Source organism: Anser anser, assembly GCF_964211835.1.
Source record: "Anser anser genome assembly, chromosome: 12".
In the NCBI taxonomy this organism is placed as follows: Eukaryota; Metazoa; Chordata; class Aves; order Anseriformes; family Anatidae; genus Anser; species Anser anser.
In genome coordinates, this window is record NC_139733.1 from 10,481,382 (window position 1) to 10,501,052 (window position 19,671).

At 38.6% G+C, this 19,671-nt stretch overlaps 1 protein-coding gene across 1 annotated transcript in view; it reads left to right on the forward strand.

Annotated features, from left to right (window-relative positions):
* LOC310880248 (uncharacterized protein) overlaps window positions 1–19,486 on the forward strand; it is a 31,972-nt gene extending 12,486 nt beyond the window's left edge. Inside the window, exons 3-5 of the mRNA XM_083795785.1 lie at window positions 1,346–1,388; window positions 10,686–10,790; window positions 17,234–19,486. Of these exons, the coding sequence (XP_083651911.1) occupies window positions 1,346–1,388; window positions 10,686–10,790; window positions 17,234–17,475 (390 nt within the window). The 3' untranslated portion in view covers window positions 17,476–19,486. The remainder of the gene's footprint in view (window positions 1–1,345; window positions 1,389–10,685; window positions 10,791–17,233) is intronic.
* Window positions 19,487–19,671: the final 185 nt, after the last annotated feature.

Below are 19,671 nucleotides of genomic sequence, written 5' to 3' on the forward strand. Positions count from 1 at the left end.
CACCACACCCCTGCCAAAGAGTGCCTGCCCAGCTTTCCTGCAGCCCCCTTCAGGCACTGGAAGGCCGCTGTGAGGTCTCCCTGTAGCCTTCTCTTCTCCAGGCTGAACAGCCCCAGCTCCCTCAGCCTGTCTTCATAGGGCTTCAGCCCTCTGGTCCTCCGCATGACCTCCTCTGGACTCTCTCTAACAGAACTTTTCTAGCTACAGAGGAAGCAATCTACCAGAACTGTAGCAATGCTCAGCATTTTTTTTTTTTTCCTTTCCAGGAATATTTTTTTAACCTTTTTAGTCCTTTTTGTTTTACGTTAGAGAAGACACTAGCAAACACTGGTCTGGACTGGTAGCTGAAGAAATTATTCTGTATGCAATCTTAGCAAGGCAGACTTGTCTTCAATCTGTCCTCTGTCCCTATGGATTTAAACCAAGATGCAAAAAAGGGAAGAAGTGCAGTGGGATCACACATGGGATATTTGCAAGTTTGCTTTCCCTTGAAGTTCAGTGAGATTTCTGCATGGAGGTGAGCAAAAGGCAGTCATCCCTTAGCAGTTAAAACTAGCCAACGTGGTTTTTCCAAGGTCATCACTGTTCTCAAATTCTTTGTACAGCAGCTCCTCTATAAGTAGTTGAATTTTGTACTCTTCATTACCTAGTAACCATACATACTACTCTTGAAAAGGAAAAAAATAAAAAGAATCCTACTTCCGGGCTCTGAAATCTTTTCACGATAGATGAAAATGATGATATGTAGATGCTTACTTATTCTCTGCCATGTCTAGTTGTGAAATTAAAACTACACTGATAAACGTTCTGGGATTAGGGATCTTTTCAATGGAGTTTTTTTTCTTGGAGTTCTTTGGCTGTTTTTAAATTGGCCTTTGCGTGCTGTGCTATCACATATGCTGCCATCCAAAGGGTTTAATCAGTTCCTTGTAACATGAAAGTCCAGGAACATCTTTCCTGTATTGAAAATAAAAATAATTTAATCCATATGAATTTAGTACTTGTAAAAGGAGCAGACTTGGCAGCTTCTGAGGGAAGTCCTTTGCTTAGCTATAAAACAGAGCCACTGTATAGCTTCCTTCTGTCTGCATCAGCCCTAAATGAGATTTTTCAATACCCTTAAACAATCATTCTCGATGTCAGATGACAGTCTGAACTCCACATTCAACCTGTGGTCATGACATCAATGAGGCAGGGCCTGCATCATGAGCTCTTTACATTGGCATTTAAACCATGTCACCTTGTAGTGAGGTCACAGCTGCAGGAACAGTAGGTTTGGGCACTTCCATCTTGCACTTCAGGGAATGCACATATATTCTAAATAACATTTTCCTCTTATTCACAGGCAAAGATATACATGGAGTTTGCAGTCCAGTTCCATTTTAAAAGTAAGTTATATGATTAGCTTTTAGATTAGCAGTTCTATGTTCACTTTATTATCTGGTATAGTGTCTGCATTATCTTGTATGGTACTTAAAGATTGATCCGGTAATTCTTCATGCTTTACCCATAGGAGGATGCTCCCCTAACCCGAGTAAATAAATAAATAAATATAAAACCCATAAAGCCTCTATGTGTATGTTAGTAGGTCCTTTTTTTTTCCTTGCCGAAGGGGAAGTTGTAAATTCCTTCTTACTGATCCCACAGGTTAATAATGCAAGTGTTTAAAGCAGTTGTGAATCAGGAAAGTTAACAAGAACCCACAGAACAACCAGAATAATTTCATGAGAAAAAAGACTTTCATAGAGAAATCTGTTGTCTGTCTCTTCATACATGGTGTTCACCCTAATCCAAGATGAATTTCTTTTCATCCTTTAGAGATTTAAAAACTGAGAGTCATCTTTTATCTGCTTAGTAAGGATAAAAATGTGCCCAGAATACTCTAGGGCTGCTGTGTTCCACGTGGTCCCTTTGTGCTTTTTGTAATGTACTCAGAGCTCACCATGGGTGTTCTTACGTGGTTTCGTTTATTTTGTGAAGCCTACTTATTTTTAGAATAAATTATGCTCTGCTGCAGGGTCCCAAAGTTTCATGGCTATGTGAAGGAAGAAAAATGCTCTCAGAAATAAATCTTAAAAGAAAGAGATTGACGGTGCTACCTTGTCCTACTTCTGCAGCTATTAGGGGAAAAAAAAGGTGTATGGGGGGGTTGAATTAATTTGAAACTGTTGTTTGCAAAAGGTGTCTTTCGTTCAGGGGGTAGTATCTGTATGTAATACATTTCAAAGGTATACACCATAAACCAAATAAGTTAAAGTTCTGATGAATGTATACCTTGGGACCATGACAACAGCAAACACTTCAGGGATCATCCGTGGAAAGTTGTACAGAGCATGGCTAATCCGGTCATCACGCGCAGCCCTTCTGAGCGGCAGGCTGGCATTACAAGAGAGAGAGAGTGTTTGTGCGCACATAAAAAGGTATAGATGGATGCAGATATATATATATATATATATGGACAGCCACGTGCACATTCCCCAGCTAATGGACAAGTCATGTGATTGTAAGAGGTGGAGGGAGACTAGGGGCACTGGCACAGGTGTGAGCACGATGCTGCCAGGCCCACGGTCAGTGGTGGTGACTGGTAGCAATTCCTTGCTCTTTGTAAAGACTAATGGCTATGTTGTACGTCGTTCACTTGCTTTTGATTCATTCTTAATGCATTGATATTTTCTAGAGTACAGTTGTATTCAAGCTCAAAATTACTTTTTCATGATTTTGTTTATTGTGTTTTATCTTTTTTTTTTTTTTGGCTGTTATTTTTCGCTTGATTTGGGGGTAAAATTACTGCTGAAAGTCATATTTGAAAGTTAGTTCTTATGCCACCATTGAAAACATCCAAGTCTGTCACGCCTCTGCTGTTGGATCTGATCAGAACAGCTTTTCTTCCCTGGCCTGAGAACAGACTGGGGTTCTGTTTTCCAGGCAATGCAGTGGTGACCAGCTGAGTATAAAACATCACAGCACCTGCAAGATGTCACAGATATAACGTGGCAGACCTTTGTGTTGGGCTGAGGAATACTATGCCCCTGTTGGCAACAGACATTGACTTGGGAAATGGCGGTGTATCTTTTTTGTTGTTTTCCATAGATTTCAGGTTTTTTTTCTTTAACATGGGCAGTACTGTTCCTTTCAACATCTCTTACCTCACAACATCAGAGGAAGTTACAATGTAAAATATTTGCTGTTTTCCTTTTAACTTTAATTTAAATTTGAATTTAGGAGTATGGATTTTAGATTGTATTTTTCATGGTAAAATACAGGAAACTGTGTGTGTATATGTATGTATACACATATATGTATACATTTTAAACCTGAGGACTTTAATACATGCCGCACCTATATAGGGGTTGGCAGGAACTGAATAAACAGCCCTGTAAGTGGCCTCAGCAAGTGAGCGTTGTGTGCGCAGCGTTAGGCAAAGGAAGGTGACTTTTAAGGCCTAGGCAAATTTGAAAAGTAATCATAAGACAAAGCATAGCTTCATCTGGAGACTGTCACTGAGTTCAGCAAGTCTTGTTCTTTTAGCTTAATTCACTCTCAAAGTGAATTAAATTCCCCTGAAATAAATGTGTGTAGGAACAGTTCTGCTTAAAATACAGTATTTTAATCTGATTTAACTTGCTAGATAGACAACCAATAATTTTCGCCTTATCTTGAATAATTCTATATGCAGATAACACTGTAGGGTGAAATAAATAAGGTTACTTTTTTATTTGACTGGATTTATTTGCAAAGAAAAAACAGATGTTATGAAGATACAGTATTCTAGCACCTATCTGTTAGCTTTCTATATACTCCCTGCCAACAGGGTTAAAAGCAAATGATTGTGATTCCTTTTCTGCTCCTCTTCCAGTGATAATTTAACACAAGCAGAGATTATTATCTGGAAAATTCAGATAGTGAATTCTGATAGTCTTCCCCTCATATTAATCTGCCGTTCTTGAAAATAAATTAGGGTTAGGAAAGTTACCGTTTATTATGAGTAATAAAGACCAAAAGGTTGCACATGGGTTACCTACAAACCTCTTCTTGGTCATTTCTGGTGGGCAGTTTTGGCTGGGAGGATTTTGCTGTCACATTTTATTGAATCTATTTTAGTTGGCTTTTCTTTTATTGCTGCACCATAGCTCCAGTCATCTGAAAATCTTTTCCACATTATTCTAATTATTCTTTTAAATTTCTCTTCTCTTGCTCTTTTCTGTCCTCCTTCGGTATATCGCAGTCTCATCTTTATTAATAAGTACTTTGTAGCTTTAGTGTATTTTGAGGAACAGTAAGTTGTTCATAGAGTTCCTATTAGGCAAGTTGTACACCAGTGAGAAAAATGAAATTGGAAGAATTAAATGATTGCCTCAGGGGAGGTTTGTTGTGCAGACCAGGACTAGAAATCTATTTCTAACCTTCCATTTTGTGATTCAGGTGTGGCTTGCATTTTTCTTTCCTGCCTTCTCATCTTTATTTTTCTGACCTGTGTTGTTGTCTCTTTCCTGCCTGCATAAATTCCCTCTGCATTCTTTCAAAAAGCAGCTCCTCTGACCAGGGCCTCTACTACATGGCTTTATGTGCCAAACCCAAGCTTGTTCTGGAAATGCTGACTCAGCACAGAACAAGGTAGCTTTGTGGCAGTGACAGTATTCTGTGAAAAGTGTTGGAAAATATGCTTGAGCTAGACACAGCCACAATTCTTAACTAGCTGATGAACCTTTCCAGAAGCTTTTCTTAATGAGAACATTACCCTTAGATGGGGACATTTCCCGCAGATGTTCTTGTATGGTTACAATCGACTCAGATCCTGCAAAACTGCCATTTTTCCTGTGCCTGCTGTGAAGGACTCGGAAGCAGGATCCTGAGGACTAAAAACCTGATTAGACGGCACTGTCACCTAGAATTCAGTCATGTCCAGCAACAAATCTTCCCCCCTTTTTCTGCTCACTGTGCACTAAGTTAATGATTCTATTTCCTTCTGAAATCAGCTGGTGATGCTGGTATCTGCTCATCTATTCTTTCATGTAAGAAATTAGGATTATGTCTATAGAGGTCCCCTCTGGGGTAATTTTCTCTTGAAACCCAAAGAGCTTTATAAGTCATATCAGGAGAAGTAAGGTTTTGAGGTATTCAGAATTCCTTTATTCATGTGTCACAGGTTCACAAATCTAAAACAGAGGTTCCTGATGAAATGCAGTCCCTCCCAAGTAGTTCCTGGAAAACAGTATAAGCTACCTAACAGTTAAATAGCATAGTAGGAGTGAAAATCTCAAGTGTGGTTGAACTTTGTTCATCTGTTTTATCTGTGTTTCTTCTCTGTATAAGCAGAGAGAGTTCCATTCCAGAGAAGGGAGAGAAAACTTTTAAATACATTTTAAGGTCCAAACTCTGTGATACATAAGGCAAGAAAAAGCTATTGTCTTGTATTCTGTCTCTCTTACTGTAAGACCAAAAATATGAAAAATGGTGTATGAATGTGGAGTTAACTCAGCTAGAACTGATAGGTCTCCACTCTCAGTCAACCGAGGCCAGGGGGATGATTTCAAAAATGAATTGCAATTAAGAAGTGTGGAGAATGGAAAGTCTGGGATCTGCTAACAGGGCAGAGCACCAGAACCAAGTCCGGTTCTTTTAGAGTGCAGCTTGCCATGAGGTAGCCTTGGTGGAAACACTGGGAGGGGTGTATACAAATAACCATCAGAAAAAATGGCTGAGTGGAACAAGCACCTGTCTTGTTTGTGTTTATACTGTTTTTCACAGAATGGCTTTTAAGAAAAAAAAAATATATTTGATAGTAAATGTATAGATGTGATTTACACTCAACCTTCTGTTCAGAGCACACTGTGAAGGATATGATATCCTTTCACAGAAAGCCACTTCAAGCTTTCTGTGGAAGTCAGTCCAGCAGCAAAAAAATAAAAATAAAAAATAAACCCTCTTGCCTATTAAATACTCCCTATTCCTATTAATTCCCTATTAAATATTCCCAATTCCCTATTAAAATTAATGGTAATGATAAAGGGAGGGTACGCTTTTAGGAGGAAGGAAATTTTCAGTTCCCAGTTACCCAGTCTGAGAGAAGAGAAAGACCATGGTTTCTGTCTCGAGTGCAGTTATTGAGTTGTCATCTGGTGATTTCCAGAGTATAAAAATTACTTTTAAGGGCCTCACTAGAAGAAAAGTTACTTGACTACTGCAGGCCTTAATTTAACTAAGAGTTGTATTTCCATTGTAATATATTTTAGCAAACTGCACACTAAGCAGTACGTTGAAAGCATGTGCGTGCCCAGGGAGAAATAGGGCAATATCCAGTAAGTAGCTGAGGTGTACCCAAAGCGTGCTGGATTCCTGATCACTACAAACAGCAGCTTTTCCCATTTCTCGGTTGCAGCTGGTTTAACTAGACCCTGGGACCCTGTTTTGCTGCCCTGAGTTAACAGAGAAACATACATACACAGGCAGATTAGCTTCAAGGGATTCTTGGGGGCAGGTAGAAGGAAAGAAACCTTTTCTTTCTTTCCGTGGAAGAGGTAGATCTAGGCTCTTTGTCTCTTCTGGGCTGCATGAACTTCAAGCCTTTGCTGTTCATTTGCCAGGAAAGCGCCCATACGATTAGAGATTTGCCAGTAGCAAGGAAAAAGGTTATGATCTAGGGGTCTGCAAAGAATGAATAAAAGGGAGAAAAAGTTTTATAGAGTAACAGTGTGGCCATCCATCCAAGGTTTCTATTTCTGTTCCCAGGGCTGTCGATATCTTCTGCATTCTATATTGCGTAATATACCTAACCAGTTTTCCACCAGTAAAGCTAATTAGCACTCATGTGACCCTTGACTGACACAGCTAATTGTTTCCAGTTCTAGCACTAGCTCAGTTATCAGCCTGTGTGACATTGTGTGGTGCAAATACAGGCTGAATCTTGATGTCTCAGGTTTGAAAAGCATATTTGTAAGGGGGTGTGTCAGACCTGAGATGGATGTGATTTATGAAAAACTTCTTCAGCCTTCACTGGCTCCAGTCTGCTGGGGACTTTTATTAGCATCCCTCCTGTTGGTAGAATAAAATCAGTAAATTATTTCTGCAGGAATTAAATTGTGGCTGCATTATATACCACACAAATGCCTGAAGTATGTCACTGTGGTTTTTCAATTACATATATATATAATATTTTACTGAAAACTTTTTATAAAAATATTTTTATAAATATATAATGTTTTACTGAAAAATTTTACTAATGCATAAGAGAAGCAGTTCTCTACGCACTGGTACTAATAAAAATGTTGTTTTCCTATGCATTCACGTCTTGCTTGCGTGACCACAGTATCTATATGCTGCAAGTTCAAAACATGGTTTTTCTTTTCATTGTGGTGCTTATCTGTTTGTCAAGACTTGCTCTGCTGTTGGTAAGAAGATATGTACACCAGCGTGTTCCCCTCTAACTGCCTATTTTCTGAAGCTATAGGATTTAGATGACTCCTCAAATCAGCCAACAGGTTGCAGGTGGAACAAAAGGAAAAGACAGATAAGAATATTGTTTCAAGCAAAATTGGTTTTCATGGTGCATTTTTCTGATGGGAAAACAGGCCAAAAATGCCTATTGATTATGTTTCCATAACTTAATATTTGAATGGAGTTTGGTTTTGTGTGTGTATGTATTTGTTTCTCTGTTTTTATTGAAACAGAGAAAGGCAATTATATTATTTTAATGCTTAGGAAGCTCTGAACTTAGAACAAGTAAACTGTGCCTAGTAGGAAACTGCATTTATATTTTTTTTCTGAAATCCCCACTTGAAATGATATTTTTCAAGCTCAAAAGTGTGGTTTTATCTTTGTAATGACATTGGTAATCAACTGACTCCTTTATCTCCCCTGGAGATTGTTTTCTCGTCTGAATGCATGTGAGTATAAAACACCAGAGAAGTTCCTAAGCTACAGATACCAAGAGTAGCTTTGGGTTTTTGTTTTTAATGTAGCTTGCTGAGGGTTGTACAGCAAAATGGTTTGTTTACTCTCTGCAGCTTCTCTGAGTAGACTTCTGTGACAACTAGAATTTAACAAGTATAATTTCCTTTCATAATTATTTTTTTTTATTTCAGAAGATGTACATCATTTATTTTTCTTCCAGTTACTGTGAAAAGTCAACTTTAAATCAAATTACTGAGGAGTTGTAACCTTGTAAGTCCCTTGACACTGAAATGCAGAAAGATGACTCAATACACAGGGAAAATACAAGTGGCATATAACCTCCTTTTTACACCCCATTTCAAGATATATTAATGAGATGACAGATCACATTTTATATAGCTCTTATCTGAAGAACCACAGAGGTTTTGCCGAATGAAATATTAATTCCTAGTTCAAATGCAAATGCCTGCAAGGTGAACTGATGTTTATCAGCTCCGTGTCTTCAATTAGGAAGACATCATGACCAATACTGTGTTTGATAAAGCTGTAAGTGGATTCAATAAGTTTGATTGCAACCTTGCTAACCATTTTCTGAGGAAAAAACTAAATGCCAGAAAATCCTCACTGGACTTACCAACTACCTGGTATTAAAAATATCTTGTGATAAAATTTGTAAGATTCTGAGTAGTCAGTTATTTTGAAATACTTCACTTCTGACAAACTTCTCTCAAATCTGTTTTTAAAACTGCAGCCTTAGTTTTCAAAGGAGTTTGGTAGTCTTCTAAAATCCCAGTGTACAATTAAAATTCCTGCTATGTGTCATCAGATTTGAAGCAGCACATTGTCTCCTGCCTGATAACATGCTCTGATACTGTGCTAGCCCTGAGGAAATCCACTCCCTGTTAAACCTCCAAGGAAATAGAGAAGAGGGACCTCCTGGCTCAGAGCTGAAGCCATTTCCATCATAAGCAATCATATCAATATAAACCCGTTGGGTACATGGATTAGGCTTAGTCTCAGAAATGTAAGTTGTTCCTAAGGCTCCTCTTGGAGCCTTACTACATCTTACTACATCCAGTTTTCGTCTACTCATTCTTGATGCGGATGTTGTTTAGCCTGGATCATTGTTTTCTCCTTTCCTGCTCACTTGTCTGAGTTTTTGATGCCCTAAAGTGCTTAAAATAATCGTTCTTTTCCTAGCTTTTTTTTTTTTTTAGGTAAGCTAAACAAGCCAATCTTTCTATTTGTCTTGCATAAGATAGGCTTTCTATTCTTCGTATCTTTATAGTAGTTCCTCAAACCGTTACTGGAGCAGGAAATTATTAATCACAGAAACACACGACCAGAGTTCTAAAGGAGGCAACTTACCCAGGGATATCGATACTTCTCTACCTCCTCTTGACCTTTCTCTGCAAGTCCTAGCATTGCACTTCTGTCTTTATGACCGTGTTTTACAGAGGTGACCTGGGACCAGCCTCAGATCTACTAATAAAGAGAATCAAGTTTTTTTCCCTCTATAAGGGGAAAGGTAAGCCAAGGTTTACGGTATTTTTATTTTTTTATTAATAGTAGCTGTGTATTGTTGAATTTTCATCTATGTTGATTATTCTCTTAAAAAAGTTCATCCAGGAGTAAAACTCCTTTGTAAAACTTAGCCTTTACATGTGCTGATTGTACCTCCCTTATATCATCAGAAACTCCCACGAGTGCTCTCCTACTTTTTGTACCAACATTATTAATTAAAATACTAAATAAGAATGCTCCCAAATGCAAAGTTGAGGAACACCAGTAGTGATCATCTTCATGTACAGCATTTTCCCAGTCAGTACAGCCTTCTGTCAGGTTTTCAGACATTTTTTTAAACCATCTTACAGTTCTTATGCTGGTCTCTTTTACATTTCCTTCATGGTTTCTTGTGAAACAATATCATGTAAACATGTAAAACATGACTGTTTTACAAAGATGCAGATTGCTGTACCGTTTCTCTTTTATAAGTCCTAAGTTTCCTTGGATGTAAATAATTTTTAAATAGGTGGCAAAGCCAAGTGCCTTAGGCATTTCTTATTTGAAGTTACCAATACCAAGGTGTTCATAGCCCATCATAAAATCTAGCAAACATAATGTTTTGAGATCTTTTGATAGATTTTGTTGAAAACAGAATAAAAAGAAATTAGGTTACTTAAAGATGAAGATGAGGTAACTAAACTAATTGAACTAAGTCTGAACCAATGAAATAATTCAGATTAGTGTATATACAAATTAGTACACTGGTAGTGAAGGCAAAATGTGAAGCTGACATTACAATTTTCTAGTCTTTATTAAATAAGACTTGCACTGTCAACTGTGGAGAGGATGTGAGGGGCGAGGTTCTTTCAACCTGGGTACCCCATCAGCTGCTCTGGCTGGTGAAGTTCAGTGATTTAGCTACAGATGGGCGCTAGGTACAAGTGCCTCAGCTTGTGTGTTTGTTCGGTTATTAAACCTCCTCAAAGGGAAGCTCTTAACCCTGATGGTTAAGAGCTGATTTGAATTGTTATGGCAACCGGGGTTTTTAACTTTTGTTATACTGCTTTTGTTAGCTGAAAGCAGGCAGCGGAGGCTTAGTTAGTTTAGGTATAGTAAAGCACGTGTGCTCTCATGTCTGATTAGGCAGTGACTCAGGTGTTTCCCCTTCTCCATTCGCGTGGCATGTGAAGAGAAGAAAGGAATACATGCAGCCTCCAAAATGGTTGGGTCACTCTGGATGCATTTTGCCCCCATGAAACTTTTTTTTTTCTTTTCTTTTTTTTTTGTAGATGCCTTTTGCTTCGGGAAGAATGCTTGTAACTTCAAGATCTGCTGGAGCCCAGGTATAATGGACTGTCTGTCCAGTCCAGTTCTCTGTGAGCAAAATCCTAGAGGTGAATCGGAATAGATTTTATTCCAGATACGTGATTGGTTTCTGCTGGTCATGTTACACTGCCAGCATTTTACCTGGAGTAGTGTCTTGTATACCACAGGCAGTAACCGTAATGTCTTAGAATTATCTAATAATCTAATCAGAATATTTTTTCCATGCAGATGTTCTTGTCATGGTAGATTTCAGTGTGCTCTCCCTTCCTCTCTTGTAAGCAGTTCCCCAAGACTCTTTGCTAAATAAAAAAACTGGGAACTTATCTTAATGCACAAACTGTTTTACATTTTATGCAAAATTTATGTAGAAAATATTATGAAAAAAAAATTAAAAAGAGACTGAGTGTGTGAAGTTTCAGAGGGCTAACTTAAATCAAACCTTGTGGTTCTCATCCACTGAATCTTTTTCCATTGCTTGATTCCTGAACTTTGGATTTCTTGCTGGGGATCACTGATGGGCCTGACATTGCTTTCTTTGTGGGAACTGAGAGGAATGCAGGCAAGATAATAGGGCTATAACTACCCTTTCTGTGAATATTTTGGTAGAGATTTAAGATTTAGTCTGTTTATTATAAAATAGATTAATTATCTATTATGCAGTAATAAAATGATTGCTATCACTGAAGAATTACAGTGAAGAGGAGCAGTGACTTCAAAGAATCAGACATCTACAGCGAGTCTGTGATTTGCACACTTGAAGAACATATTCTATCTTCAAGCACGGGCCACCTGAATGAAAATGTTTTACCTGGGAGAAAAACAAGTCTGTGCTTCTTTCAGTATGCATGCTGTTTCTATCAGCGTTAATTGGAGTGCTGGGTAAAATTCGTAAAGGAAATAGACCCTGAACTGTTGTTTTCAGGCAGCTGCAGCAGAAGCAGCAGCACAGCAGATCCTGCAGTTGTGTATTTGTAATTGTGCCACAATGGAACAAGCCCTGGAGCGAGCAAAGGGACTTGGAGATTTCCCACCTCCCTGGCAGCTTTTCTGACTAATTCAGCTGTGCTGGCAAGTGCTGCCAGTCAGCTACGTGCTATTTTCAGAATAAAGTGTATACAGCAGCAGGGAAGAGGCCACAATAGTGAAATTTCTCCCTTTGTTTCACATGATTATATGTAACCCTTCTAGCATGTGTGAAGGCCGTTATGTGGGTGTGACGTGACATCAAAGATCCTCTTAAATATTAAGGAAATGTTGGCTTCTAGCTGCACGATCCACTGTCCTTATATTCTGTCTCTAAGAGTTTAAAATACAAATACCTAGAGGCCTTTTCAATAGCAGTTCTTCCCTTCTTGCAAATACATCTGAGATCGTTGCTGGCCTGGGAAAGTGGTCTGTTTTCACTGATTAAGAAGCAGACTGCTTTACCTGAAAATTTCGTCTTCCTGCAGAGATTTCTCTTCAACCCCTCCCAGCTCACCCCAGCTTACCCTGGCTCTGCCGTGGGCAGGGAGGTGCAGGGCTTGTTCTCGGCTGAGGCTTCCTCCATCCCGCTGACCTCAGCTCTGCACTGGCTGTAACTGGGCAGATCCAACTTTCTTGTCCCAGCTTGTGATGTCCCAGCTTCCACCTGCCTCCAGCCCGCTCCTTCCAGCCCTGTCTGGCAGTGGGCTGGGACTCCCCGTCCTCAGACGAGACTCCAGAGGAGGTACTGCTTTCTGCTCTCTTCCCCAGCTTGAACTTAGACTTAAATTTTAGTGTGAAGAAGGTACAATAATAATATCAGGAAAGCATAAAGAATACCAACAGGGCTGATTTTGTTTGATTTTTCTTAAGATAGGGAGAAAACAGAAAAAGCTTCTTCCAGCATGAAATCCATTTATTCTACCCAAATGAAACAAAAATATATTTGCAAAAAAGTGTAATAAAGAGGTAATTTCTTTGCATACAATTTACTGGAATGACATGAGTGACCAGTCTGTTGACTTCTGTTTTATGCAAACTTTTTGTGCATCAAAAATTATTACCACTCCAGTTTAGAGACATTTTGACTATAAGACCATTCCTTTACTTTTGCTCGGTAGCCTCCACATTCTTCTCAAACTAACAGGGATTTTAGCTATTCCTTTGTAGCCCAGCAGAGGCTGGTTCTCTCTTTTCGTCTCCAGTTCTCTTGAGATTACTTTCTAAATGTACACCAAGGTGCTCATCGTTATCTTTTAAGCCGAGGGAAGCCTGTGGGGTCTTTCTTCTGAAAGCTTCCCAGATCAGATAAGTTAGAAAGTGGATGGACATGGAATGTGAAATTCAAAAGCAGCATAGACATTGCTTAGCAGTGAAAGTTTGATGAAAATTGTTTCAGTTAATTTTTCAAAAGTTGCCAAAACTTATTTTTACATTATAGTGTATTCTCCCTACTTGAGCTTTGTTGTTACAACCAGCCAAGCCATTTGTCTGTAAGGAAGTCAACTTACTCTGAGAGTGACATTCGACATGAAAATGCTCAGGTGAAATGAATAAACCTTTGCAAAATTATAACTAACTGGAAAACGAGTCTCATGATATCACGTGTCAGGACAGCTTTAGGGAATAGTATGAGTTCTGCTTTGCACCTTTATAGCAGAATCCTCATCGAGTTCTAGAAGGAAATATTTTAGAATCTGTTAACGCCTTTGAAAGTGACAACTGAAGTTTTTTGTTGTACTGTTTAAATATCTCCTTGTGTTAGTATTGCACCGCTCAGCATAAAAGTCTAAATGGATTTTTTCAGCTATCAGAGTGAAATAGTATATAATATCCCAGAGCTTCTGCAGCAACAGTCCATTGCCAGGGCTGCTGCTATTAGAATGATGATAATTTACAGGAGTAACTATAAGTCAGTCACATTTGAAATAAAAACTGTGGAAAATATGTTGCTTTTTAGGAGATGCAAATACATCAGCAATATTGATCCTGGTGCCATATGATGTTCTTGCTGAATTCAAATGTGAGAGGACAAAACATAAAAATGAAGATCTGGCTGCCTATCACATGATTCAACAGCCATCTAGGGGAAGGGATATTGCTTTGTGTTTCTCCTCCCTTTTTCTGGTTAGAAAAAGGTGTAAAGGGAGAGCCTCCTTGGTTTCTAGCTGTTTGCTTTGCTAAGAGAAATTCTGGATTTGTTTCTGAATAAAAAGCTATTCCTTGAGGCTAGAGCATAAGAGGTTTGAGTGAAAGAGATTGCTACCTTATAGCGGGTAATTCTTGTCTAAAAATGTAGTGCTTTTGAATGGTATATAGGATCCTCTCTCTCTCTCCCCTGAATTTTCTGCTTTCTCTTTTTTTCTGCAAGAACAAGAACATTTTCATTCTCTGCTCTCAGATGCCTGGAAGTACAGACTCAGTGTGACCATGTTGACTGTATCAAAAAGTGATGAAACCTTAAGGGTAGCTATATATGAAGATTCTTATCTGCTAGGAAAAAAATATATATAATCTCCAAACAAATAATTGCAGAAAACTGCATGCATCTAAAGCAAACAAACATATCCCTAAACATTCTTCTCAAGATTTCATTTAAAAGTTTTGGGCAGAATTTTACAACCAAAGCTATCCATCTCTTCAGCTAAAGACAAACTTAAAACTTATTTTTCAGTACAGAAACTGTAACTGAAAGTGATTAAGCATACTCTAATTTATTGTCATTTACAAGTCAACAGCAAAATATATATATATATCCTACAAATCCATATGGTGATATGCAAGCATCTCTCTCCAGTAGTACATGTTTCAAAAATGTCTGTGCCAGTGCTTTAAGCAGTTTCAGAGTAAGCCTTTGACTAGTGTCATAAAGATCTTCTGTTCTTTTCTGTTTAAAAAAAAATCTGAAAACAGCTGCAGAATTGGAGCCGTATCTGTGCGCCATACTCTTTCAGATCTTTTCTAGGGCACAGGCCCAGGTGTCTTGGTTTTGTTACGCAGAAATATCCGCATTTCTTGGAATTGTTTGCAGTAGATTCTCATTTACTTATTTCAGCAGTCACAATAGCTTTTTCTGCCTCTCTGATTATGAGTCCAGATCGTGATAGCTTTATGGTTGATTGGATGATGTGCCTTTGCAGTTTTGAACTTGCTTGGTTTACCATTTACTATGAAGTTGGATGCTAGGGCAGCACTGAATCTAAAAAGGCAGCTCAGTGCTGAAAGGGAGGAACAAGTGCTGATATTTTCTCTGCAGTCCTTTTGTCATGTTCTGGTGAATCTTTAAGCTCTTGTAGCTCTTTGAGCAGTGGCTTTATCTATCTTCTTATTCCTGCTGTATTTGTGATACTCTAAACTGCATAGCATTTCCCTGATTATCATTTCATGTTTCCATTTGAATTTTATATACAAAGGTTTTCTGTTGGAGAGGATTAGAAACCCTGATTTTTTTCCATATTACCAGGGTAAGATTGTGTGTAATATCTTTCACAGTTCTGGCTACCAAGCTGTCGTCATCTACTTCAGTCATGTTTGTGTCTGAAGACACGCTGCTGGCACCATTTTGTTTTATCTGTGCTAGAAGACTGCCTCTTCTCCTTCTGTTCTTATGCTGATCGAAGTCCCAGATTTTTCCTTAACAGGAAAGTTAATGTTATGTTTCTGTCATTGCAAATTCTCATGTTAGTTGAATAATCCTGTTTTTAACTTTCCAATCCATCATTATAAGGTAACATAACAAGACTTCAGTGGGAATACGGTTTCAGCATGATCTGTGTTTCATCATCTCTTGAGAATGTATGCAGCCATGTAAACCTGCTGGCTGCCTGAGCCAAAGTGGGCCGCTTGTAAGAATATGAGAAAGCACAGCACTTGGATTTGGGGCCAGGAGTGCTAGGGGGTGATGCTGGTCATATTTTTGTTTTATTTTAATTTTTGTATAAGATACTGAAGCTGGCCAAATGATTGAGAATGTTAGCAGGTATGGTCTACAGGAGGATTTCAGTGTAGGCAGGTGGCTGTTCTTAGAAGATTATAGTACCAGCTACAAGATTTTATCTATATTTAAATTGCCTTAATGAACAGGCAGGTTTCTATACAAAACTGTTTTTTTCATTACACAAAAATGGCAAGAGAAGGAATATTATTTTGAGGGGAAAAAAAACAGTAATATCTGGTGAAAGACATAAGTTACAGCCGTTGTTCAATATGGATCAGTTATTTTCCGTATGTGGCTTCCACATGGAAAAACTTTTCTGTTGGAAAAGTTTTTTGAGTAAATGAATATTGAATAAATCAATTATGTACTTTTCTAAGAATTCTAAAATTTTGATCTTCCATTTTTGTTATTTCTTTCAATCATTTCAGTTCTGCAATGAAACAGAGCATTGTCACATGAAGTCTGAGAATCAGAGAATGGTTTGGGTTGGAAGGGACCCCAAAGCCCACCCAGCCCCAACCCCTGCCACAGGCAGGGACACCTCCCACCAGCCCAGGCTGCCCCCAGCCCCATCCAGCCTGGCCTTGGGCACTGCCAGGGATGGGGCAGCTACAGCTCCTCTGGGCAGCCTGGGCCAGGGCCTCACCGCCCTCTGAGTGAAGAATTTATTCCTTACAACTAATCTAAATCTCCCCTCTTTTAGTTTAAAACCATTTAAAACCAACCTAATATTATCTGCCCAAGTAAAAAGTTATTATCTTTTTCCCTCTTCCCTTCTTTCCTCAAAAGATCCAGTGAGTCTTTAAAACTTCTGTAAAGCAAGAGAAATTTGGCCGTTTTTGTCCTGGAATTCTTAGATTAAAACAGCAACCAAGAAAACCTACCTTAGACCAAAGAAAGTTAATTTAATTTCAGACTCAATGTAATGAGACTGTTGTCTTGTATTGTAGAATATGCAGATAAAGTACAGCTTTGAAGATACTGTAGTCTGATAAAAGACAATTTATCTACTGAATGTATTAGGCTCATAATTATATGGGTGGACCTAAACTAATTAACACCAAAAATGTATGTATTGCTGCTGTCTGAAGGAAACTGATGAGCAGGAAATGTGTAGATGACTCGGAGAATGAGAATTGGGTATGCTGGAGAAATCTGGTTCAGAAATGCAGTTATGTTATTTTTTATATATTTCCATGTGGAAATGATCTCTTCCATATTAAAGGAATCTCTCACAGCAAGAGAATCAATATCTGTGAATAACAACTTACTTGGTTAAGGGAAAGTATCCTGTAGAAGGGCCTCTGCCATGGTGGTTCAAAAAAGCTCACTGGGAAATAATAGCAAAGCAGCTTTTTTTTTTTTTTTCAAAAGGAGGGAAATTATGGATGCTTTTTCTATTTTATTTATGCCTCTGAATGGTGTTTTTTTTTTCATTGAAAATGTGCATGTAGTGAAATTTTAAAAAATATATTCATCGGAAGATTTGTACACCAGTCAAATGCATGCAAAAGGATGCTGGTTTTGAGATTTCTTTTCTTTCTCAAGAAAACAATGGTATGAGGAAAGAACAGAAAGAACCTACACAGTTATATCTTTGACATTTTTCAGGGTTGAAGACCTTGGGTCCTTGCTTACATACCACGGCTGTTTTCAAACCAAGACTGTTGGGAAATTTTTTGGATCAAAACCTTTCCTGCATGTACATCAAAGGCTCTCCTGTGCTGCACTGTGCCTCTTGGAAACAGCACTGTTCTGAAGTTTGTGTAGCCCCTGTTTGTAAACGAGAGTATCTGACAGTTAACGCTGGTGCTGCCAGTCTTCAGCAACTGGCTTTGGGCTCTGTCTCTTAAATCACTCTGACTTCATGTACCAGGAGACACTGAGCTGCTTGTTCTCACTTGCTGGTGGTACAGCTGCCACTCCAGGGCCTGCAGATGAACCCTTTCAGAAACAGACCTGCGAGCCATGTTGCTGTTTCTGTGCTGGAGTTTGTGAGATTTGCATGTCCCAGTGAGAAGGACCCATCTCTTAGGACTTAAACTGAACACAGGGAACAGTGCAATCCTAATGCAAAGTGGCTGAAGTGATTATAGCTTTCGAGGAGTTTCTAAATGTAGAGAAAAAGCCATCAGTGATTTTTACTAAGTGTTAACAAATAAACCTGATGCATGCAGAGTGTGGTTACCTAGGAAAATTTAGTGAGTTTTAATCCTGGGAATCAAAGCATTAGTACATCGCCGGGGAAGATGATGGACTTTTGTTTCCAAATGCTGTACATAGCTCAGCCTTTTTGGCAATGTCCCTGGGATTATATTCATTTCTTCTGAAGCTGCAAATTGATTAAATTAAATCAGTGAAAGGCCACTAATGACATGTTTTGCTTTTCCTTTTATTGCAGCAGCATGTTAATCTTACATTTGGAGTTTGAATCACATGGTAGCTGGCTGTTCAAAAGAGCAATTGGTCATGGTCTAAACATGCACAATACAGTGAAGCTTCTGACCACAGCTATTAAGGAGAAAAAAAAGAAGGGAAGTTGTACAATTGTGCCTCATGCTCATATTTAAAGGATGGAATGAGTGCTTTGTTTCAATCTTTTTTTTTTTCCTAAATAGTGATGTGAAATTTTAATGTTCTCTAGTTCTAGTGCTGAAATATCTTTTCCAGAAACATTGTTCATTTTACTTCTGAAACAGCGAAAATTGTGTGTGTGTGCCTATCACTGGACTCCAGGCTTGTGCAAGTTGAAGCGGTAATACCAGTTGATGAAGCCATAGATATTTTTCCCCATATGCAATACACATTGGAGATGAGTTGCTCTGGCTCACTGGGACAGCGTGGGGACTCCTGTCACAAGCTTTCAGTGGAATCTCATGTTTTATTCCTTATTCTTTTTGGCTCAGGTTTACCTGATAACTGCTCTTTTTGCCCCCTTCTCACCCTCTCTGTTCCTGAGCTGTAGTGAGGCTTTTTGACATATTGAAGCTCTCCATCTCTTGCATCCTGTCCTTTCCTGGTGTCCCTCTGTCATCACACTGATTCTCCTTATAGCTCCGGAGTATCATTTTGCCCTGGGTGGCAGTATCAACTACTGTGGAACATATATATGTATTCCATATAATGCCCTAAGTGAATCCTTAAATACTACGGAATTGATGGGGTACTTTCCACCACTATATTTTTGTTTACATAGCACTGTCTCTAGCTTTATGTCTGAATACGTTTAGATTGTAATTTCTTTGGTATAGGAACTGTTTCCGTGCCTGTGTGTGTCCACGGTACCTACAACAGCAATTCATCTTCTGTCTGTTGAGAACCAAAGGGAGCTGAGGTATACACCATATACTTAGCGTATTTGAAAATATTTCAGCTACATTTATGCTTATTCAACAGCCAAGTTAAAGACAAAATATTTAAAGAGCTGTGTGTTCATGCAATTCCTGTGACTGTAAATGAGATTTAGGCATTAATTAAAGTTGCACCTTAAAAATTCTTTTTAACCTCTAAAACTTTTTTAACCATCATGAACTCAGTGTTGTATCTAAATTTGTATAATTTACATTTTCTACCCATCTCCATGCAAACTGTAATTATTCAGGTTCCCATTTTGATACTCCCCAAAATGTGATTCACATCCCATTTATACACTACCATTGCCATTTAATTAAATTAATTCTTACAGCAGCCTCAGGTAACAGAGCAGATAGGTCTCAAATCCAAATAGACTTCACTGATTCGATCAGTTTTATTTAGTCACAGACTAGTTTTTCTGAGAAGCTCGTTTGCTCTGCAAGCACTACAAATGCTCATTTATCTAAGCATTCAGCATTGTGGATATTCAGCAGAGTATTTTGGAAAACTTGGCTGTAGTTGCTGGTGCTGAGCCATACAGTCTGTCTCAAAAAATTCTCAGATTTTATTTTCTCAAGTTCTCTCAAAGTTGGGGACGAGGAATCCCTTTGAAATATGTATCTAGGCTCTAGATGTCTCAGAAATGAAGTGGTATTTCTGAAAAACTCAGTTGGGATGTCTTGCCAACATGGATC